This window comes from Myxine glutinosa, chromosome 10 (assembly GCF_964187855.1).
Source record: "Myxine glutinosa chromosome 10, kmMyxGlut1.1, whole genome shotgun sequence".
Taxonomy (NCBI): Eukaryota; Metazoa; Chordata; class Myxini; order Myxiniformes; family Myxinidae; genus Myxine; species Myxine glutinosa.
In genome coordinates, this window is record NC_136270.1 from 46,749,498 (window position 1) to 46,775,249 (window position 25,752).

The 25,752-nt window shown below is 40.0% G+C and overlaps 1 protein-coding gene across 1 annotated transcript in view; it reads right to left on the bottom strand.

Annotated features, from left to right (window-relative positions):
• The window catches only part of LOC137434506 (cadherin-11), an 86,326-nt gene that overhangs the window by 3,275 nt on the left and 57,299 nt on the right, over positions 1-25,752 (bottom strand). The window contains exons 6-10 of the mRNA XM_068127596.2: positions 23,858-24,123; positions 22,961-23,097; positions 19,437-19,558; positions 17,453-17,570; positions 168-416 (exon numbers count right to left, since the gene is read on the bottom strand). Coding sequence (XP_067983697.2) covers positions 168-416; positions 17,453-17,570; positions 19,437-19,558; positions 22,961-23,097; positions 23,858-24,123 — 892 coding nt within the window. The remainder of the gene's footprint in view (positions 1-167; positions 417-17,452; positions 17,571-19,436; positions 19,559-22,960; positions 23,098-23,857; positions 24,124-25,752) is intronic.

The following is a 25,752-nucleotide window of genomic DNA, read 5'->3' on the forward strand; positions in this document are numbered from 1 at the left end:
AGGCCAAGTTTAGTGCATTGCAGTAGATTGTGGTGCTCCAAGGTGCAGTGCAGAAATGTGATACATCATATGGCATGATGTAGTGTGGCGGACGTATTTTAAGGAGCATGGTGCAGTATAGTGACTTGCCGTGCAGTGTGCAATTTTGTGTGGTATTTTGCATTTACCCAACAAGATAAGAATGCAGGCGAGCAGTGCAATGAGGGCCTCCGTGCCCACGCCGGCGAGCGCTGCCGGTTCCAAGCCGCAGCGTCTCACGCTACCGTCGTTCCCACAGCCGCACACCTGCACCGTAAGAGTGGCCGAGGAAGTGAGAGGCCGATTACCACCGTCGGACACGAGTACCGGCAGCAGGAATTGAGGCTGGCCCGAACGGCTGTATGGACCATGACGGGCCAGCAGGCTGGCAGTGCCATCTGCAGGCAGCAGGAACAAGACTCGGTAAGGTTTTGCACCTCTTTGAACAATTGACTGCACAGTGACCTTTCGATAATTATTGCATTACACGTTTTACAGGGACAGCTCTAGTGTTACCATGAATTCATGGAGCCGATTGCTCCATGAAATTAAATGGGCTGCGTTTAAAACAATTAAGGGTCAATCAAAATTTTCTATTTCGCTATGATAAGATTTTCTGCAATTTACTCAATCTTACTTCTGTGTCCCTTCTGGTTCTTTTTTGGTTTGATCTTTTGGTTTTTGTAATCCTGTTTTTGATCCCAACCATGTCTGACCATATGTCGGCTGTCTGGTCTTGTCCGATATGCTCTATTATTTTACATCTCCGCATCGGCTGTCCAACTTACTGCCTGATTTTCCATGTTCATTTGTACAGGCTGTCCAATCTCATCCCATCCTACTGTCTGCTATCCGTTGTTTCTCATCACCCGGCAACAATGCTTGAACTTTCAAGATGCTGTTGTTGACTAAAACCAGTTGGGAAAAAGGGCAATATTGTTTGAGGCAATCATTTTTGCCAATTTTAAAATGTCAATCTCATTCATGCATTTTTTGTGTATTAATTTGCACTTCTTCTTCTTCGTTTGTATGCAGCACAAGGCTGTGGGGTAGCATCATTGCCTGAGGGTGCGGTTGCAGCGCTGATGCAGTGCTCTATGCTGTTTATGGCAGTGATTTGTAGTTTGTTCATGGAGCCAGCGATAGCTCGCCTACTCTTCGCGAAGGACACCATGGGGTCTTTAACGTCCTCCAGCTCATGCCGGCAGACAGGACGCCTAGTTTAACGTCCATCCGAGGGGCGGCACACACATTGATGAATCACCCTGCTTGAGAAACACCGGGATGACAGTTATAGCTGGGTCGGGATTATAACCCAGGCTCGACAGCCGAGAGGTGAGTGTGCGTACCTCTAGTGCCTAGGCCATAGGTTCTTAACCAGGGGTACCTGTACCCCATGGGGGTACGTGTACCCCATGGGGGTACGAAACCTATCCAAGCTGGGGGTATGAGACACACCGCCCAAAATAAATTTCAATTATAAAATAAGCGTATAACAGTATTTAAAGAAAAAAAGCGTGAAAATGTTTTTATTAAAAAATTACAAGGGTTAAAATGTTTTTATTTAAAAATTACAAGGGTTAAAATGTTTTTATTAAAAAATTACAAGGGTTAAAATGTTTTTATTAAAAAATTACAAGGGTTAAAATGTTTTTATTAAAAAATTACAAGGGTTAAAATGTTTTTATTTAAAAATTACAAGGGTTAAAATGTTTTTATTTAAAAATTACAAGGGTTAAAATGTTTTTATTTAAAAATTACAAGGGTTAAAATGTTTTTATTTAAAAATTACAAGGGTTAAAATGTTTTTATTAAAAAATTACAAGGGTTAAAATGATTTTATTTAAAAATTACAAGGGTTAAAATGTTTTTATTTAAAAATTACAAGGGTTAAAATGTTTTTATTTAAAAATTACAAGGGTTAAAATGTTTTTATTTAAAAATTACAAGGGTTAAAATGTTTTTATTTAAAAATTACAAGGGTTAAAATGTTTTTATTTAAAAATTACAAGGGTTAAAATGTTTTTATTTAAAAATTACAAGGGTTAAAATGTTTTTATTTAAAAATTACAAGGGTTAAAATGTTTTTATTTAAAAATTACAAGGGTTAAAATGTTTTTATTTAAAAATTACAAGGGTTAAAATGTTTTTATTTAAAAATTACAAGGGTTAAAATGTTTTTATTTAAAAATTACAAGGGTTAAAATGTTTTTATTAAAAAATTACAAGGGTTAAAATGTTTTTATTTAAAAATTACAAGGGTTAAAATGTTTTTATTTAAAAATTACAAGGGTTAAAATGTTTTTATTAAAAAATTACAAGGGTTAAAATGTTTTTATTTAAAAATTACAAGGGTTAAAATGTTTTTATTTAAAAATTACAATTTGTAAAATGTTTTTATTAAAAAATTACAAGGGTTAAAATGTTTTTATTTAAAAATTACAAGGGTTAAAATGTTTTTATTTAAAAATTACAAGGGTTAAAATGTTTTTATTAAAAAATTACAAGGGTTAAAATGTTTTTATTTAAAAATTACAAGGGTTAAAATGTCTTTATTTAAAAATTACAAGGGTTAAAATGTTTTTATTTAAAAATTACAAGGGTTAAAATGTTTTTATTTAAAAATTACAAGGGTAAAATGTTTTTATTTAAAAATTACAAGGGTTAAAATGTTTTTATTTAAAAATTACAAGGGTTAAAATGTTTTTATTTAAAAATTACAAGGGTTAAAATGTTTTTATTTAAAAATTACAAGGGTTAAAATGTTTTTATTTAAAAATTACAAGGGTTAAAATGTTTTTATTTAAAAATTACAAGGGTTAAAATGTTTTTATTTAAAAATTACAAGGGTTAAAATGTTTTTATTTTAAAATTACAAGGGTTAAAATGTTTTTATTTAAAAATTACAAGGGTTAAAATGTTTTTATTTAAAAATTACAAGGGTTAAAATGTTTTTATTTAAAAATTACAAGGGTTAAAATGTTTTTATTTAAAAATTACAAGGGTTAAAATGTTTTTATTTTAAAATTACAAGGGTTAAAATGTTTTTATTTTAAAATTACAAGGGTTAAAATGTTTTTATTTAAAAATTACAAGGGTTAAAATGTTTTTATTTAAAAATTACAAGGGTTAAAATGTTTTTATTAAAAAATTACAAGGGTAAAATGTTTTTATTTAAAAATTACAAGGGTTAAAATGTTTTTATTTAAAAATTACAAGGGTTAAAATGTTTTTATTTAAAAATTACAAGGGTTAAAATGTTTTTATTTAAAAATTACAAGGGTTAAAATGTCTTTATTTAAAAATTACAAGGGTTAAAATGTTTTTATTTAAAAATTACAAGGGTTAAAATGTTTTTATTTAAAAATTACAAGGGTTAAAATGTTTTTATTTAAAAATTACAAGGGTTAAAATGTTTTTATTTAAAAATTACAAGGGTTAAAATGTTTTTATTTAAAAATTACAAGGGTTAAAATGTTTTTATTTAAAAATTACAAGGGTTAAAATGTTTTTATTTAAAAATTACAAGGGTTAAAATGTTTTTATTTAAAAATTACAAGGGTTAAAATGTTTTTATTTAAAAATTACAAGGGTTAAAATGTTTTTATTTTAAAATTACAAGGGTTAAAATGTTTTTATTTAAAAATTACAAGGGTTAAAATGTTTTTATTTAAAAATTACAAGGGTTAAAATGTTTTTATTTAAAAATTACAAGGGTTAAAATGTTTTTATTTAAAAATGACAAAGGTTAAAATGTTTTTATTTAAAAATTACAAGGGTTAAAATGTTTTTATTTAAAAATTGCAAGGGTTAAAATGATTTTATTTAAAAATTACAAGGGTTAAAATGTTTTTATTTAAAAATTACAAAGGTTAAAATGTTTTTATTTAAAAATTACAAGGGTTAAAATGTTTTTATTTAAAAATTACAAGGATTTGGGTTTTTATTTAAAAATTACAAGGGTTTGGGTTTTTTTAAATAATAATTTAGGACTTTAGATGTTCATAATTATTTTATCTTTTAAATAAATTTTCATTCAATTATAAGCAAATATTATATCATAAAAATATATGAATGAGTGCTTACAATAAAAAAAATGACATGTATTCTTTTATGACGTAAGAACCATAAGTGTGGCTAATTTTAATTTTATGTGTTTTTTATGTGTTTTTATATAGAATTAATCTATTATTGTAGTTTTAAGTCATTTTTGACAGGGGGTACGGGGAAATATTATGAACATTCAAGGGGTACGGGCGCTTAAAAAGGTGAAGAACCGCTGCTCTCGGCCATCCTGCCTTGTATTTGCTCTGCGCATGTTTGAGTCAGTTGAGTTTGACAATGGCCTTTCCTTTAAGGAAGACAACCCTGGAACACGGGGCAATTCACAAAAGCCATTGCACTGAAGGGAATGGACAACAAACTTGAGTTTGTAGAAAGTGCAATGATTTGAACAACATCAAGGAAAGCATGTGCTTCCAATAGATAGTGTAGGTCACGGCAAAACAAAGATTCGATCAGATGCTTTATTGTGCATTTGTTGCCAGCCAAGTTTCCTTAATTTATATTTCAACGACAATGTACTGTGCATATCCCTCATTACCTGGAATAAAATGAATGCTGACAAATTTCACATTCTGAAATACAACAACAACAACAACAACAACATCCACAACAACATCCGCAACAAAAGAAAAAAAGATTATCAGACAAAATGATTTTTCAATGCAATTTAAAACCACTGCACTTAGTAATGAGAGCCAAAGCTTCACCAACCTGCCGCCTCTTACAAGCGTCATGATACGGTGACCAGAAAAGCCTGGTTCCACACAAGAACACGCATTGACAAGAAAAAGAAGAAGAACATTTAAATAATGGTGAGCTCAGAATTCAACTTTGAAAAGGTCAAAAGTTTCGTTACCTTGGTGACATGATAGAGGGATCAGGAAGAGCAGAATTCGCCAGTATATCAATGATAAAATCAGCCTGGAATAAGTGGAGATAACTATAGGTGGTGTACATTACATGATCTGGAAAAGATAAGAGTTTATAAAATCTATCAGACCAGTATTGATGTATGGAAGTGAACGTGCGCACTGTGGGTCAAAGATTAAAAAAAAAAAATGGAATGAGCAGAGATGAGAATGATGGGAAGGATGAATGGATTGTCTCTGAAAGAAAGAATTGCAAGCTCAGAAATCTGGAAGAGATTTTAAAAAATCACTACTAATGAAGAAGAACTTTGGAAGAGACGACTTGTTTGGTATATGGTCATGTGCAACGAAGGTCGGAAGATGAAACTGTAAAGGAAGCAATAAAGGAAGTTTGTGGTAGAGGGAAGAAAACCGAGAGGACATCCTAAAAAAATGTGCATTTAAAATGTCAAGAAAGACGTCAAGAATGTTTGGGTTTGCACAAAACTGACATGACGGGTATGGAGAAATGCCATATTTGCCAAACCCCTTGAAAAATGGGGGAAATTGTCATAAAACGTTTGTTCTTGTTGTAGTTGTTAAATTATTACATTTCATTTCCTTGCTGAATCGAGTGTTATCATCAGTCCCGTAAAAAAAATGTGGAAATATACTTCAAAATGGTGTTATATCCGATGCATCATGAGAGACTGGAAAAATATGCAACTCCAAAGTTCCCACAAACATCGATTTGATGTCTGGCCGATACTCAGATCTTGAGAGTGCTGTGAAGTATTGTAGCAATATGTCTGACCTCAAGTTAATTATGAGGTCAGACAGGGCTGTGTCCTTAACTTTACAACACCTGTATGAATTGGATGTTGAAACGAGATGATGGGATTGATGCTCAATGTGTCTGTCGTGTATAGTTAGAAAAATGTGCACATTTTGGCTTTTTTAGGTAGTTAGTATTTAGAGGTCTTGCGTACGCGTCATGTGGTCTGGAGTCCAAATCCACAGAATATTTAAGGCAAAAAAACCGAAATTTAATATTTCAACTTAGACGGTTGTCGGACAATAATTTCTGGTCGTAGAGTTTATACAATCTGGTCGCCATCTCAGGTCCTGCCAATGCAATTACTTTTAACATTCTTCTCTTTAAAATGCAAATAATGTTGACTTCTCGGCGGAGACGACACTGCCAAATATGCAAAGTCGATCGCAAGAAGTTACATGTGATCTGGCAGGGAATACAAAATATCTGGGGAAAAACATCATTCAAAATGATGCGAAACAAGTGAGAACAAAAAAAAAAAGAAGCAAAGAACAAAAAAAATTTAAAACAGAAACAGCAAAGAAAGTCTTGTCAAATGGTCATTGGCTCAACCTTCCTATTTGAAGAAGTTTAGACAAATGTTTGTGCCCAGGAAATGTAAAATGGAAATAAGTTCCGAATTGAGCAGTTCGTTGTCCTTGTGAATCACAACTACATGTGATTTATTTATATGTTTTGAAACACGATTTCAGATGGAGTAAATTCACACCACTCAGATATTTTATGGCGGAATAGTCCAGATCTGAGTCTAGACTATGGAGGTACGCACACTCGCCTATGAGTTGTCGAGCCTGGATTCGTATCTCGACCGAGCTATAAACTCTCATGGAGGAGTTTCGCAGGCAGGATGAAGCATCGATGTGTGTGTGTGTCGTCCCTTGGATGGACGTTAAGCAAAGAATAGGTAAGATACCTGCTACTATTACCACCACTACTACTGCTACTATGACTTCTACGACTACTACTACTACTACTACCACCACTACTACTACTACTACTACTACTACTACTACTACTACTACTACTACTACTACCACTACTACTACTACCATTATCACCACTACTACTACTACGACTACTACTATTATTACTACTACTACGACTACTACCACCACTACGACTACGACTACTACTACTACCACTATTACTACTAATACCACTACTACTACTACTACTACCACTACTACTACTATCAATACTGCTACTACAACTACTACTACTACCACTACTACGACTACTACTTCCACTACTACTACTATCAATACTGCTACTACTACTACTACTACTACTACCACTATCACCACTACGACTACTACTACTACCACTACTACTACTACCACGACTACTACTTCCACTACTACTACTATCAATACTGCTACTACTACTACTACAACTACTATCAATACTGTTACTACTACTACTACTACTACTACTACTACCACGACTACTACAACCACCCATGTATGAGATCCATTCTAATTTCTACCACAGATTATCTATAACCCATCCTGCACTCTTTTCCCCTTCGAAAAGTACAGAGATAAAATATGTCTTGATTAGAGTCCCTGTATATAGAGAGTTGTGTCAACTCAAATTTGGACGCCATTTTGTGTCTAAGTGTGTCGGATTAGATATACATGTACATTCGCGATATGGGGTGATATATTCTAAACCTGCTAAAAAAAATTTTACTACACATATTTAGTCTTATTATTACATACAGGTGATATTTGTTTTGTCAAAAACTCAGCTATTGCCGTGAAAAAGAGCTGTGTGGTGATATTAAAAGTGGTATGGCAATGCATATTATATTACAAGCCAACACTGCATATAAGAGCTAACATTATAAGTAAGACAAACCAATGCTGTCGTTCTCTGAATTTTAATAACTTTTAGAAAGGAGTGTGGGCATATCCAATATTTTTTAAAGGGTGCCGAGAGCAATTCCGGTGTAGGACTTCCAGCCGACATATAGTCTAATACACTTAAAACAAATTCTGTACGTGGTATTGCCATATTTCTATAGTGTACAACTTTAGTTTTATAAACATTTATATTCAATTTCCATTGTAATGATTTAACAAGCTGCAAGTCAGCTTCTGTCTCTGACATAAGGAAAACGTCATCGGCATCTAGTAAGATTGAAACGTTCATTTATTACTACATCCTTGCCCAGAACTCTGATGGATATTGCCTGATCGATTAATATGTTTCATAGCTGGCGACTTGGCTGCACAACCCGCAAAAAAATTGAGCAGGTCCCCCCCTAAAATTGCTTTTATGATTGCCGATTAGGCTAAAGATTTTAAACCAAAAAAATAACTTGCCTCGGAATAAGTTTTGAATGGACGGACAGACAACTGAAAACAAAACGGACCATGGGTTTCCCACCCCTATAAAATCAAAATTAATTCCCTCTGAAAAAGTACAGTGACATTGCCCGCAGACTACCCAACCGCAGACCAGGCAATGTCACTGTACCGGGACATTTCATCAATCGATGACAATATGCGGTCCGCTAGGACTACCCGAAAAAAATTGAGCAGGGTTCTTCCCACGGAAATGCATTTTTGGTCAGCTCCTTGAAGATTATAAACAAACACAAATCACTTCCCTTTAAAAGGGTTTTCAACGGACAGACAACCCAAAAAAAACCGAGCAGATAGAATTGCTTTTGAACATCGATCATCAAGCGGCGTGGGCCTACCTGGCAGAGTCTCGAGGAGTCGATCGCTTTCCAGCTCTTTCGTCTGACTTTCGCTTCCCAAATTTGTCTTCTGACTTTATCACTTGGAAATCTATACATCTTATATTTCCCAGATTGGTTTGAACAACCAAAAGCAGAACAACCAGTCATTTTGTTTGGCAATAAACAACATTCCCGTACCAAGCTGACGTTCACGCACGGTGAAGTTAGACACAAAATGGCGCCACGAAATCACGTGACCAGAAATCTCGGGTCAGCGCATGGCGCAACTCTCTTTATACAGGGACTCTAGTCTTGATGTAGCAGTATTTGGCTCTTCATTTGAGACCAACAGGCCATTACACCTCTTCCTCACTCTCCTTGCACTGCCCTCTCTCCACCCCACCCCCAGGATTACCTCTGGCTACGGCTTCCTCTCCGCTCCCACCTTTTGTTCATATGTGTTCTGTACCGTCCTCTAAACAGTGATGACTTCATTTACATTTCGCTGTCTGACAACATGGACCAACTTCTATCCACTCATCCAAACTCTCTCTTCCTCATATGTGGCGACTTCAACTGTCATCATGCCAGCTGGCTGGGTGTGGGTTCCTCTCTCACCAGCCATGGCACCTCAGCAAAGGACTTCTGCGACTCATTGGGACTGACACAATCTGTCAATTTCCTGACCCGGATCTCAGTCAATGGAGGATGGATCTTCTCTTTTAGATTTGGTTATGACAAACTTCCCTGCAAATGTCTGCTGCTATTCTTCTGCTCTAATCGGTTCTTCTGATAATGTGCTTGTTAAAGTGGACATCTCTCTGGCCATTCTCAGAGAGCCTCCTCAGCGTCGACGAGTCTGGCATTTCACTCAGGCCGACTGGCATGGTCTGCAAGCAGCCATCAATCATCTGGACTGGTCTCCCATCTCTACTGCCTCTGACATCAACTCTTCCTGGGAATTCTTCCAAAGCAAACTGCTCTCTCTCTCTCATGCACAGATTTATCCCATCTCGTCTTCAGTTGTCTTACCCTTCCTCCCGTCCATAGTACACTGAATCTTGTGGTGAGGCAGTTGCCCTGAAACAACTTGCCTTTGCCTCTTGGAAGGCTAATCCAACTGAAGGCAATCTCAGTTCCTTCCACCAAGCTCGGAACAAGTGTGTGTCTACCCTCAGGTGTGCCAGGAAGCACTATCTCTCCACACTCAAGATTGAACTCTCAAACCTGTCTCCTTCCTCCAAATCCTGGTGGCATCTGGTCAAATCCGTTTCTGGTGTTTGTTCCCCCTCCATCCCCTCCCTTACCTCAAATGGCTACACAGTTGACACCGCACGTGACAAGGCTGAATGCCTCAACTCTGTGTTTGCCTCAACATCTTGTGTCCCAAACCCATCTCTCTCTGTTCCCACCTTTCCCAGTCGAACCCAACTGCTCCTGGACTCTGTGTCCTTCTCTCCTGACAAGGTGGAGAAGTTTTGTCAAACCCCGACTCTGATTCCGCAACTGGACCAGGCGGCATCAGCCCACGGGTCCTAAAATCCTGCTCTGCCACTCTATCTCACCCTCTCTCTGTTCTTTTCACCCTCTCCTTTGCTCCAGGTCATCTGCCAGCATCTTGGAAATCAGCACACATTCCGCTTTACACAATTAATGTGCAAAAACAGATCCTTGCAACTACAGACCAATCAGCCTGCTCCCAATTATCAGCAAAGTCATGGAATCCATCATTCCTTCGGATATCAAATCCATCCTCTTCTCCAATGGCTTGATCTCCGATTATCAATTTGGATTCAGACCAGGTCATTCTACTCTGGACATGTTGCTTCTGCTGTCTCAACAATGGATGGAGGTCCTCAATGCCAAACAGGAAATCAGAGCTGTCTCCCTTGACATATCACATGCCTTCGATACGGTCTGGCACCCAGCTCTGCTCACCATTCTCTCCTCCTATGGTATCCATGGAAATCTCCACGCATGGCTTGCGGACTTCCTCTCTGGTCGTAGTCAATGTGTGGCCCTGAATGGATTTCTCTCATCTCCACATCCTGTTCTGACTGGAGTTCCCCAAGGTAGTGTTCTGGACCCTGTGTTTTTCTGGTCTTCATCAATGATCTCTCTGACTCTCTGGAAAATCCTCTCTATCTCTTTGCTGATGGTCTACTCTCTGTCGCTCCATTCTTCATCCCTCAGATCGGCAGTCTGCAGCCTCCTCACTCTCTGCAGACCTGGACAAAATCACAGACTGGGCAAACAAGTGGAACATGTCTTTCAATCCTGACAAATCTCACACTCTTACGATGTCTCTCCGAAAAGACCGACTGGACAACCCTCCCATCCACTTTCACTCTTTCATTCCCCTTTTCTCCCGCCTCTGGAACAAACTCCCCCACTCCCTTCAATCCCACTCCTCCCTTCAGGTCTTTAAAACATCTATTCACCACCATCTCTTATTTTCCCCATCCAAAACCTTCATCTTTTCTACCCCCACTAATTCACCCCAGATCCACTTTTTTGAAATTCCAACTTCTTTCCTGGACGTCCTTGCAGTGTCCATATGTTTTATACCTCTCCCACCTCCCTCCAAGCCCTGTCCCTCGCACAGTTCTCTCGATGTCCCTGCTCTCGAATGTTGTGTTTGTGTCCTTCGCCCTCTCTCCCCATCTTGTCTACCGCTCCCCTTATTTTGTGTTTTATGTGTTAGTTTGACTTTTTGTGTGAATGTTAGCTCTTTCACGAGCCTCGATCTTGTATACAAAAAAAAAAAAAATCATCTACGTACTGGGCTGGCAGAATAACTTAGAGGTAGTGCAGTTGTCATTGAATTTGATCCATCAGCTAGCACGAGTTGGTGGCGGTCAAGGATGGCGAGTTATCACCAGTACCATGACCAAATTCCAAACCTTTGTCGTAACTTATAGTAAGGAGCGCATCAACAGAACACCCTCCACTTCTGGAAAATATGTAAACATTCGTCATGTGTTGCATATGCACGGAACTGAATCAAGTACTCAACGAAGACACTGCTGTGGCCGACATCAACAACACATGTGGCCAGCTCGTACATGAACTATGTTGGAATGTTATAAAAAGTAATTTCACGGTACGTGGAAACATTATATGCATAAACTTTAGAAACTATCATTAAATAGTCAGGTTCACTATGTTAACAAATATAATTTCGTTCAAAATTTTGGGATTAGCAAACCTGTACATTTTTGGAATCATCAGAGCAAGGAGAATCTGAAAATCAATGTTGGCATTTGCACAGACACCTGCATGGCCGCCATTTTGGATTTTGAAAATGGCCGCCATAAAATACATATTTTGCGCGATGTCGGCTTCTAGTCAACCTAGAGACTTAATTAAATATGCTAATCCTATGTTTTCTGGGTCAAGGAATCCAATTAAGGCCTCAAAATAGTGCTCAGGATTATAGAAAAGCAACAAACAAAGGTAATTGAAAACCATTGTCTTTATATTTGTGATATAACTGTATTACATAATACATGATATTGCAAGTCCTTTGAAGTTATAGGTTGTTATAGGAAGTTATAGGTAGTATCAGATTGAACTATAAGTCCTATACACAGGATCTACGAGGTCTATACCGTTCCGGAATATGCTTTTACAGATCTTCATCACTGTCCTGAGTGTCATTTTCGCAAAGGTGTCTACGCAAATGTAAACATTAATTTTTGGATTCCTCATGCTCTGAATATTCCAAAAATGTATAGTTTTGCTAATATACCAAAATTTTGAACGAAAATACATAGTGAACCTGACTATAAAGTGGACTTGACAGAATCTTTCGTTCATATCTTGCGTCACACGATTTTGAGTCTGACAGCTCGGGATAAAAATCCCTCAAATCAAAAAAAATACATTCGAATTGAACCCGAGTCCAATTAATTTACCATTAAATTATCAATATCAGGTGATATTTATGCTTTTGTGGTCATTGGTCTAGTTTGGATTCTGTTAAATTGTGGTTTTTACAGACTCTACGAAGACCCATTGTGTTGGCTCTCGACAGCTTGAAGGAGGAAACAAATTAATTGGTGCTGAAGATCTTTTCAGCCAAGTCCAATTCAGGTGTGTGGAAATGTCTGTGTGATGCTATCTAATCTATATGTGTCGAGCTGGCTTAAACAAATAAAGAAGTTTACTTGTGCTGTTCGTGAAGTCTACAAAGTAACTTTGATGCAGGAGGAAACCACTCATCCCATCAATTCTGCACTACATTAACACCACATTAATTCAACCGAACAGTTTATCAACTTAAATGCACCTGGAGGGGGTTGGATGGGGTGGGGAGAAGGATGGGTGTGGACGAGAACAATAGGGGTGGACACAGACAATAGGGCAATAGTAGGATAGACACCAGCAGGCAATCTTGCGTACAATATAGAGTCAAGGCTCATGGAAGAGTAAAACAACAAAGGATGAAGGGTACTGAAGATGAAGGGTCCCTGCTTTGACCAACAGGAGGGGAGAATGGCGCACAAAAAATTCAATATCCGTTCAAAGAAATCACAAGACCTGTCACGTGCGCTCAGTCCCAAGACAACATTTTGCCACATTTTGTGGCTTGTGATGAATTGTGGGATGTGACTGAGACCAAGAAGTATTCAATGATACAGGCAATACTTCGGAGTCCAAAAACAGCAGAAAGCAAAAAATAAAAATAAAAACTTTCGCAAAACAAAATCCTCTTGATTTATTTGACGTCACGGGTACTGATCTGTATTGTAACGTGTAAGGGACAAAATTTTGAGTAAAAAATAAAAAAATCCATATCCCTAATGGCCACATGGTTTATGAGCGATCGCGGGAACATTTTGGAGCTGCAATATTTTTGTAGTGCTGAGATCCAGGATGGATCAGTTACATTTTTTACTTTACATTTGATGTGGAGTGAAAACCTTCAAGACTTTATTTAATAAAAGCAAACGAACTACAACCAATGACTCTCTCAGCATGCCCTTCCTGACTTTCTTTGAAGAAAAACCGATACGAAAATGATAAATATCCATTCCTTTGCTGTGTTATCTTCTTTGATGAGGTGCATATGTACAGATAATAATCTCGGCACAGCGAAATGTGTCCTGTTTATTGATGTGACATACTGCAGCTTGTAACGTGGGATGACAATTGATGCCAGTGCTGGATACAAGGGCTGCATGTCTGGCCTAGATAACTGATATTGCTGGGATTATAAGCAACCCACTTGCACCATCCGTATATATAAAATGGCTTCTTGTGGGTGGTGTTGAAGTTTCTCTGCGAGTCGTGTTTGAGTTTATCAGATCTAACAAGTCCATTTTTTTTCCTTTATCATGGAAGAGCAAGGTAGAACTGACAGCGGGACAAACATCAAGGGAACAAAGGAGCAGGAAAAGAGAAAATGGAGGAGGGGAGAAGACTGAATCTAGAAAGTAAAATGTTTGCTTTAGGAAAGGTTATTTGGGGGTGAATAAAGACGATGGGTCAGAATTGGGGATAACAAGAGATGGTGCTGCACTGCTTGCTTGAGGTCCTCGAGGGAAGAGTGAGACAGAACATGAGAGACCATCGGCCTGCCTGTCATGCGAGAGCAACAGATCTTGTGCATTACTTTATCCCAGGAGATTCCAGTAATTTTCAGAGCTTTAGATTCCACAAAATCCAGGAGACAAATGTCATGCTATGGTACCAGCTGATAGTGGAGAACAGTACTCCATTGAACTATGGGCAAAGGTATTGTGGAATGTGAGCAGCTCTGATTTTCCAAGTGTTACGTGGTCCCCTCGGTGAATACCTGGTCTCGGTGACCCCCGGACCGTGAGAGGAACTTCGCCAGAAAGCTGTATTAAATATGCGCTTTCGCCACGCAATCCATATGAATTTCACCCCAGGAGACAACTGACGTTCAAGGATATATTTCAATGGGAATGACCATACAATTGCAATGACACAACCACGGAGATTTTCCCCGAGCAATCAACCATATACAACCATCAACAATTCCCAATTCACAAGCACGTTCCTATGAGTAAGATGGCCATCTTATATACGTGTGTCCCGGTGAGTACTCACGACACCCTTTCGGTCTCGGTCCCGCACAATGTCTCTGGGCCCCTCTTGACCAAGATGATGGTCGCCGTCACCGCACTCGGGCGGTAGAACGAACCCCGGGTGGACGTGTTTCCACCGGGCAGGTATCGTACCAGGCACCGAGGCTGCAGCCCCTGGTGGCCACGCGAAGCGGATACGGTAGAGCAAGCCAAACCCCACGCCGCTTGCAAGGCGCGTTAGGCCCCAACGTGCGACCCGCACGCGTCTGTTTGGACGGTGCCGCGAGCGAGGCCAGACGCGGGTTCGATGCACGGCCCCACGTCAACTTGACGTCTCCACCGGGCCGGTACACGTTCCGGTAATTCCTCTCGCCAGACAGGCTTCGCAACGCCGCTGTTTCACGCAGCGCAAGGTCGATCCCACCTTTTGTCGGAGCGGGGCGAGGAAGAAGAATCGTCCTTTTTTCCTCGTGTCTTTTTCTTCTTCCGTTTCCGGTCACTTCCGTTTCCGGCCACTCCCTCAGAAGGGCTCCTGACCCTCCAACCACAACAACTACACAACAACTTAATATACTACACACGGATAAGCAAAGACCTGAATGGTAATTCACATACATTCATATAAATATGTAACACAAGGAAAGATTTGGATCAATGGAGGATACTTATTCTACGGCTGCCTTTGGAGGCCGGTTTTACTATGTGGTAGGGCCAGGAAAGGTCATGGATGATGGTGAGGCATGTAGGTTCAAGAGACTGAACCTCTTCCAGTGGTCGACGAAAGGGATAGATTGGTGGCTTAATTTGATGATCATCCCAGAGTGAGAGGATGAGACTGTTAGATTTTCCAGGATTGAGGGACAGGTTCCGTTTATCACACCAGAGTTTAATCATCGAGAGAGAGAGAGAGAGAGAGAGAGAGAGAGAGAGAGAGAGAGAGAGAGACAGAGAGAGAGACAGAGAGAGAGAGAGAGAGAGAGAGAGAGAGAGAGAGAGAGACAGAGAGAGAGAGAGAGAGAGAGAGAGAGAGAGAGAGAGAGAGAGAGAGAGAGAGAGAGAGAGAGAGAGAGACTGATGCAGCTGCTGTCTTCTGTGTGAAACAGCAGGATTCTGGGTGAAGATATTAATTTTGGAATATGAACCTGTGATTTTAACCATCATTCCAGTGATAATAATATGATTCATTAAAACGTTTGGGAGGTGGAGGGAGTGGTGGGAGGGGAAGAAGTGGGCCAGATAAATGTAGCATTGTCTTTGGTGTGACTGATGAAAGGGACTTGTCCTCTTTGTCCTCCTCGAGATTTGTGCATGTGATTGACATTCGTGGCTTCCCCTTGGATTTCAAAGAAAATTATAATTCAGCCATTTTGAAAGACCACTTTAAATGGAAGATTTGAAAAAGGAACCTCAGTTGCCACAGGGTTAATGGCTTTTTCACCAAGAAAACGCCCCTGCACACATTTCACGAGTTGCCTGGCAATAATGGAGGAACTGCTATTCGTTTGTAGCTCCAGGTCTCCTAATTCCTCGGTTTTTGGTATTTGAATACGACATTGTTTTGTAACTCAAAATCTTTTGTTTAAAGACATTTTAGGCAGACATTTTAAATCTGATTGTGGATGAAAGTACAAGGAGATTCATATGAATGGCTGATGTGATACGCGGATGCGGCGCTCCGTTACCAGTAAGCTCGTACTCATTTTGCCGACCTCAGAAGGGTGACATACTGGCTAACCCCCGCTCTTGCAGGGAAAATGGCCTTAAACTGCATGTTGTTGTGTTGTGTAGAAGGGTGACATACTAGTTAGGTTCACTATGTTTTTTCGTTCAAAAATTTTGGAGATTAGCAAAACGATACATTTTTGGAATATTCAGAGCATGAGGAATCCAAAAATGAATGTTGGCATTTGCGTAGACACCTTTGCGGAAATGACACTCAGGACAGTGATGAAGATCAGTAAAAGCATATTCCTGAACAGTATAGACCTAGTAGATCCTGTGTATAGGACTTTTAGTTCAATCTGATACTAACAAGGCTGCTTTCTTGCTTTATAAACCCATACCTATAACTTCAAAGGACTTGCAATATCATGTATTATGTAATACAGTTATATCACAAATATAAAGACAATGGTTTTCAATTACCTTTATTTGTTGCTTTTCTATAATCCTGAGCACTATTTTGAGGCCTTTATTGGATTCCTTGACCCAGAAAACATAGGATTAGCATATTTAATTAAGTTTCTAGGTTGACTAGAAGCCGAGATCACGCAAAATATGTATTTTATGGCGGCCATTTTGAAAATCCAAAATGGCGGCCATACAGGTGTCTGTGCAAATGTAAACATTGATTTTCGGATTCTCCATGCTCTGATGATTCCAAAAATGTACAGGTTTGCTAATCTCCCAAAATTTTGAACGGAATTATATTTGGTAACAGAGTGAACCTGACTATACTGAGTCAACACACTTATTTGGCAGCACGACATGGGAAAAATGACTCGAGGGAGAAACAGAAGGACTGCACATCATTTGGAAGGAGAGCCGCAGAGTTTTTTTTTTCTATACATAATCGAGGCTCGTGAAAGAGCTAACATTTATCACACAAACAAATCAAACAGACAAACAAACAAAGTATATATAAAAAGGGGAGCGGTAGACAAGATGGGGAGAGAAGGGGAAGCACATAAACACAACATTTGAGAGGAAAAGGGGATGTAAAGTCGGAGGAGAAGACTATGCCACCATTCATCAAATCTGATTAAACACCGAAGAAAAGTTAATATATTTGAAAAGTTCGAATATTTCTTGTTGCACTACAGCTTCAAGTTAAAGTTAGTTAAATATAATTCGCATTGAAATTTTCTGAGTCCCACATAAACCACGAGATAAGGTCACAATAAGAATTGTGACCACCATAACCACTGTGGTGCATACTCACTCATGTTGTCTCTCAGGGTGAAGTTTCCTCGGACCTTTGTATCTGGTCCCAGGAAGAAGCGAAACTCACTGGGATTTGACGATTCGTCACGATCCTCTGCTGCGATTGTCTGCACCACCTGTTTTATACACGTAGAATGACCAAAGTGCATGCAATGCATTTTTATTTTCATTCACATGGAGCTGATGTATTATTTAATTCCCGGGGGTTAGAGGAGGCCAGAGGCAGGTTGCAAAGCAAAGTAAATGATGGTAGAGGAGGAGATGTGAATGTGGTAAGAGAGGATATTTGGGATATAAATGGGAAATGATGATACAGGTGGATGTTGTGAAGAAGGTGCTTGAACATTGTGGAATAATTAGGATTGTATGAAATAATTATGTTTCATGCTCTTAATATTCATCTCTGTAGATTCACTGAATCACACCATGTTGGCCTTTGTCAACTATTCTTCGAGCTTGTTAGGAAATTGAACCAGTGGTCTCTGCTTGGTTGTGCAGAATATCCTGTTGCATTTAAATATCATTAGCCCTGGTGTTGGGCTAGCGGCTAGGGTGCCGGCTTAGGATCCCAGGATCCTGGGTTCGAATCCCGGTTGATCGCTGAATTAACGCCAGGGGGGTTGACTCAGCCTGTCATGCCTTCCGAGGTCGGCTAATTGAGTACCAGTTCACTGGTAATTCCCTGTTTGTCGTTAAAGGCGGCAAAAAGGGTTGGCGTCAGGAACGGACATCCGGACCATAAAACATCCATGGATAGAGCATGGACAATCCCCATCGTTTGGCGTCCATGGAGAGGAGGAAATGCCCCGCATTTCTTCAAAAAGGGGACCAAAAAACAACAACAACCACGGTTCCCGAAAAAGGCCAACCCCCGCTTTGCAGGGAAAAATGGCCTCTAAAGGTGGTTTTTTTATTTATATATATGGAAGCCTGTGCTACCAAATTCAGCCAATCCTCCCCTGCAATAGGGTGTGGCTGTTGGAGCCGAGGAGACAGGATATGAGAGACCAGGAACTGGATCCTACAACCTACTTCCAGTGTAATCCTGCATTATTGCATTAAGTTTTCTCAACATTCTGATTAATTTATTTATATGACAGTGTATAAAGGAGATCTGTAAGTTAATTTTGATAGGTATGAGGCAGACTTGTATGCATAGGCCAGATAGAGAGTAGATATAGATATACACGTGCATGTGAACAGTGAGTTAAGCAGAGGACAAACTGGCAGATGTCTTACAGATTACATACAAATGATGGTCGCATGGTCGGTTTGTCGGCAACTAAACCGACACCCCTGACTTTGCTAGTGGGGAGGGTGACTGTGACATCCTGCCAAGACTAAAACCAACACCTGACAAAGTGCGGATGAGGTCTCGGAGGGAGCCAATGGCCATCCAGTAAGGAGATGGTGTCTCCTAAAAACACCCACCCAGAATGGACCGGTTTGAATCATACCAAAGACTTAAAAAATGGTACATGCTGCTTCCTTGCTTGGTGTTCAGTATTTAAAAGGATAGAGCATGGACAATCCCCATCGTTTGGCGTCCATGGAGAGGAGGAAATGCCCCGCTGAGTGCGGTGAAAAAGGTGGCGCCATTGTTATGACGTCGCTGGTGCCCTGATTATCCCAGGAAGTGATGGCACTTCCCCCAAGCTCGGTGGTTTTCAGTGTATTTTTCTCATCAGTGTGTTGCTCAGTTCTACCCTTCATCTTACATTCCCAACCACTTTTATTTCCACCAATCAACCTCCAATCTCTTCCTTTTTCTCCGCCTCTGCTTCTCAATTCTCCTGCCCTCAATTGCCCCTCTTTTACACTTCCGTTTTGTTCCTTAAATGTGTTTCGCATGATTTACCTCCGAACGTTCCTCCACAGTGCATACCTCCATACATCTTTTGTAGATATGTATACGTAATAGATAGAGAGCCTCCTAAAACAATGTTGAAGAACAATGATATGTTCAATCAAGCAGTGGTTACCTGTCCTGGACGAATGTTCTCACACACAACCATGGACAATGGTGGACGCAATAGTGGTGGGTTGTCATTCACATCAATAACTTGTATGGCCACCGCGGTCCATCCCACCATGGCTTCATTGTCTGCAAGAAGGCCATTTTAAAGATTCATGGAGGAGAATGTTTGCATGACAAAAAGAAAGGACGCAATACTTTCTGGAGTACCTTTTGGAGGCATACATAGTGACATGAAGCATACTCTAACCAGGATTGTGCCTGGCAATGATTTATCTCTCCTTAAATGATGTAAGCAAATCAAATTTTGACAAATTCCTAAAAGGCTGCCATATTTGCCTGATGATTCAGAGGACCATTCAGAGGCAGGATGGCCTACAGGTATCTGTCGAGCCCACATTCGAATCTCAGACTGTCTATAAACTGTCATTCTGGTGTTTCACATGCAGGGTGATGCAGCAACGTGTGTGCCATATACACATTAGAAGCCCCAGGACCCATTTGCCAGCAATGTTTGCTGGTGAAAGTTCAAGATCCCAAGGTGGAGGAAAGTTATCGCCAATATCGTGGCCAAATTCCGAATTGCTGCCCCGACTGACTTCTGGGAAGACAATGGCAAACCACCCAACGTATAACTATTGCACAGGAAGTACTTGGGCTGCACCGATACTCCAAGATTGATTGATGGAGGAGGTACAGGCAATTTTAATGTTTGCTGGAACAGTTTTATTGTTTTTCCAAAGTCAGATCTCCAAGGCTGGCAACGTGAACCCATGGTCCCAACCTTGCAATATCCCATATACTGTACTCCTGCTGATTTGTCAGTTGTTTACTTATGTTGTTTCCTTTCTTTAAAAATCACAGTGATAGCTCCCAATGTCGTTTTCTTTGCATACAAAGTCGAAGTTCATGGAAGAGCTACTCATTATGCTGTATATGATTTCTGTAAAGCTCTACCCTGAACTTTAGATCACCGTTAATTATTTTTTGAGTAATTAAGGCTGATAAAGCCAACAAACGCTACAACTTTGCTCTGGTTACGTTGTAAAATTGACAGGGGAGAAAAAAGACAATTCCATTAAGAGACAGGGACAACTAGATGGTATTCATAGAATACGTACCCTGCACAGTCAACTTGTTGTGAGCCAACTCTTCTGTTTTTGAACAATTTTTTCCTTTGATCCAATATGGCTGCCAGACCACGTGAGCGATGAAATCATAAATGTATATTTTCTAATAATTGTTGCATATATCACGCTCGATGCATTTCAAACTGATCAGACTAAGCGTTGTCCCTGTCTAATTATGACGTCATAATTAACATCGTTAACGTCATCGTTAACAACACCTATTCCCCATATGGAGTTCTTTACAATGAGCAATGTTAAAAAAATTTCCAAGCAGAGGTTTTGGAGATATAGAGGTGCAACATTTTTCGGTTTTTCAAGATGGCGCCTGTACCACATGACATATGACGTCATAATTATAATTTAAAATATTCTACAGGAGGAGGCGTTTCTATGGTGATAATTTCATGCCCATCAGACCAACAGTTGCTGAGGAAAAAAATTCACAATGATTGGATAAGTGTTGTACTTGTCAAATTATGACGTCATAACGAAGCCACCAATGACATATTAACAGATCTTATTCCACAAGGGGAGTACTTGACAATGAGCCATGTTTCAATTTTTTCCATGGAGTGGTTTTCGGAGATATAGAAGTGAAACTTTTTTCGATTTTTTTCCAAGATGGCGTCTGTACCTATGACGTTATGTCAGGACCTATGACGTTATGTCAGGACCTATGACGTTATAATTATCATAAAAAAATTATACAGGAGTCGCCGCACATATTCTGAAAATTTCGTGTCCATCGGTCTAACAGTTGGAGAGGATTTTTTGTTTTATTCATACTGATCAGATCAAGCGTTGTACTTGTCGAATTATGACGTCATAATGAAGGCACCGATGACATCACCATCAACATATCTTATTCCACATGGAAGTGAAACTAACAGGCGACTAACAGGGTTGGCGGTACTTGACAATGAGCCATGTTTCATTTTTTTCCATTGCGTGGTTTGGGGGATATAGAGGTGTAACTTTTTTTCCGAAGATGGCGTGCATACGTGATCTATGACGTCATAATTATGAATAAAAAAATTCTACTGGATGAGGCACGTCTTTGGTAAACTTTCGTGTCAATCGGACCAACGGTTGCCGAGAAAATGAATTTTTGAAATGCAGACACGTACGGCACACGGCACACAAACTCACATGAATGCTTAACCCCGCTTTTCGCTTTCGCGAGCGCAGGGTAAAAGCTATATCGAGCATGATATTCCAAAACATTGTGGCCCGATTATGACAACACTTGGTGGACATGTAGGGTTGCTGACAAGAACAAGCTGATTCGATTTTGGTTCAGGTCCGAATCCAGATCTGGCCAATCAATGGGATACAAAACGTAAACTGTTCAGCCTGGTGGAGGTATGCTCTCTACCGTAGTGCCGCCCATACTGTTCAAAAACATGCGCAATGGAATTTCACTATAATGCAATGTTATAACGTTACAATACAAGTTCAAAAAGCAAAAATAATATCCAACAAACTGTTCTTCATTGGTATTCATTAGCATCAACATAACTGCTGCACTAATATATACATTTTGTCCCTATGTACACATCTGCACATATAGAGTTGGGATAACTTTCCTTACATTTCCTCCCCCAAAATGAATTTAAAAATGGAGTTGAATCTGAACCTTAAGGACAAAGAGCCATTAACTGGTTCACTAATTTTACGAGTTCTGATTGGCCTTGTTTGAAGAATATAGTGACCTATGGGCTTTCAAAATTTACTAGTTTAGTGAATCTTAGGTCACCTGACAGTTTTAGCTCTTATACGAACCCCGAATAAATATCAAAATTTTTAATAAATAAAAAATACAAAAAGGTAATTTAAGGTGTAGGGCTGTTTATGTTTGCTTCACTTCCTTGGTGAAAAACGGAGTATTCTGCAGTGGATAAAGAGCCATCTATTCATTACGTACACATTTTGATCCTACTCCCCTCCACATTCTTTAGAGCCTGGTGTTGGCCTAGCGGTTAGGGTGCCGGCTTGGGATCCTAGGATCCTGGGTTCGAATCCCGGTCGATCGCTGAATTAACGCCAGGGGGGTTGATTCAGCTTGTCATCCTTCCGAGGTCGGCAAATTGAGTACCAGTTCACTGGTAATTCCCTGTGTGTCGCAAGAGGCGACTAACAGGGTTGGCGGCAGGAAGAGCATCCGGCCGTAAAACATTGCTTCAAAAAAGGGGACCATGGTGCCCAAAAAAGGCCAACCCCTGCTCTGCGGGGAAAAATGGCGTTTAAAGGTGGGTCCTCCCCTCCACATTCTGGATACGTGATCATTCCCTTCCCCATGAAAAGGACTTCCGCAGATACGAGATTGATTCGCTGAGATATGCGAATGATTTATGCAGATCTGATGATTTGCTAAGATGTGACCGGTTCGGGTGCCACTTACTGGTTTGGGTGGCAAGAATGCTGATGTTGTACCAAGCATTCTGTTCATGATCAAGTGCCCTTGCCAACGTCAGCACCCCAGAATGCTCCCCGATCTCGAACATACGTTCAAAATCTGTGTTGTGGTCGATGGAATACCTTCAACAGAAAAATATGACAAAAAAAAAGAAAGAAAGTTGGGGGGTAAGGTTGGGTAAAGATGGCAAAGGAAGTCGTAAGAGGGGAAGGCAGGTTACATAACAACTGTGCATGTGCAATACATGTGACAAAACTTCATGTGGCAGTAAACCGGGAAGAAACGTATACATGACACCAGGATTGGCAGGATTCAAACATGAATTTGATCTGTTGGGTGCATCATTAAAGCACAACTCACTGATGTACAGCACACACCTGTTAGGAGCGCAGGAATTTTGGAATATTTGGCTAAGGTTCGAGGACACATTGGATTACTCTATTTTCAAAGTACGGTCGAACGATATAAAAGAAGGTTAATGCAAGCTCGTACTTTGGCTAATGTGTAAATTCTTGCTCTAATCTACAGTGTGCACTGTATGAATGGCACAGCCTCATCCCCAGAAATAATGCAACCATCAGCCAGGAGCTGCATCCACAAGGGAAAAGGTAAGGTCATAGGTAAGTCATAGGTCATACGTCACAGTAAGGTAATTGTTGTAGTTACTGGCACTAAAATAAACCATTTGGCTTCATGTAATTCAACTTCACTAAACAGGTAATGGCAATACAATGCGACCCCATCATACATAAGTGGTACCTTCACAGGTATATACAGCTAACCACACGGATATTCGAGTCGCGAACATAGAATAAGCTCACCGTACATCGCTCCAGCTCAATGGACACAGGTCTAGCTCACTGCACAAGGAGTTCAGCTCACCGCACACGGGAGTTTTCTGCATCAGGGTCTCGGGCAGTGACCGATCCCAAAGCACTGCCCACGGCCTGGTCTTCCTGAACGCGAAAGGTCCGGTGATCTGAAGAAAAGACCGGCGGCTCATCGGCGTCGAGAACCGTGACGTGGACCGTGGCCACGTCACGAGATGCTCCTGGAGGCCAAGTGTGCCTGGAACTGGGTGCGGGGTTCATGGCCTCCACCTTGAGCGTATAGCCTTGTTTCCGTTCATAGTTCACAGCATGAGAGTGCTAGGGTAGAAATTGGGAAGTGCAAAATTAGACTGTGTCGGCTTGCAGTAATGTACGGTGCATTCAGAAAGTATTCAGACCCCTTCACTTTTTTCACATTTTGTTATGTTGCATCCTTATGCTAAAATCGTTTAAATTCATTTTTTCCCTCATCAATCTGCACTCAATATCCCAGAATGACAAAGAGAAAACAGGATTTTAGAAAGTTTTGCGAATTTATTAAAAAGAAAAAACTGAAACATCACATTTACATAAGTATTCATACCCTTTGCTATGACATTTGAAATTTAGCTCAGGTGCCTCCCATTTCTCTTGATCATCTTTGAGATGTTTCTACACCTTGATTGGAGTCCACCTGTGGTAAATTCAATTGATTGGACACGATTTGGAAAGGCACACACCTGTCTATATAAGGTCTCACAGCTGACAATGCATATCAGAACAAAAACCAAGCCAGGAGGTCGAAGGAACTGCCTGCAAAGTTCAGACAGGATTGTGTCGAGGCACAGATCTGGGGAAGCCGACAAAAAGAATTCTGCTGCATTGAAGGTTCCCAAGAGCACAGTGGCCTCCATAATTCTTAAATGGAAGAAGTTTGGAACAACCAGGACTCTTCCTAGAGCTGGCCGCCCGGCCAAACTGAGCAATCGGGGGAGAAGGGCCTTGGTAAGAGAGGTGACCAAGAACCCGATGGTCGCTCTGGCTGAGCTCCAGAGATCCTGTGTGGAGATGGGAGAAACTTCCAGAAGGACAACCATCACTGCAACACACCACCAATCTGGGCTTTATGGCAGAGTGGCCAGACGGAAGCCTCTCCTCAGTGAAAGACACATGAAAGCTCGCTTGGAGTTTGCAAAAAATCACCTAAAGGACTCTCAGACTGTGAGAAACAACTCCAAGCCTCGACACAATCCTGTCTCTGAGCTCTGCAGGCAGTTCCTTCGACCTCATGGCTTGGTTTTTGCTCTGATATGCATTGTCAGCTGTGAGACCTTATATAGACAGGTGTGTGCCTTTCCAAATCGTGTCCAATCAATTGAATTTACCACAGGTGGACTCCAATCAAGGTGTAGAAACATCTCAAAGATGATCAACAGAAATGGGAGGCACCTGAGCTAAATTTCAAGTGTCATAGCAAAGGGTATGAATACTTATGCAAATGTGATATTTCAGTTTTTTCTTTTTAATAAATTCGCAAAACTTTCTAAAATCCTGTTTTCTCTTTGTCATTATGGGGTATTAAGTGTAGATTGATGAGGGAAAAAATGAATTTAAACGATTTGAGTATAAGGCTCCAACATAACAAAATGTGAAAAAAGTGAAGGGGTCTGAATACTTTCTGAATGCACCGTATATGTTGACATACTGTATTATAGTGAAAAGAAAATTGAGTACTTCATGAAATCTGTTGTTAGATCATTGCCTGCCCTGTGATGTCCCATTTACCACTTCAGGGGAATAACAACATGAACACATTTCCTCATATCCACAATGAGCTTCCTTGCCATAAACAACATAACCTTAACAATCCATGACACATCCATGAAGATGTTTTGTGAACATGAAATGAAAAGAAATGGAATTACTCGGATTATGCACAAAACAAAGCTCAAGCTGGACCTTTGATGA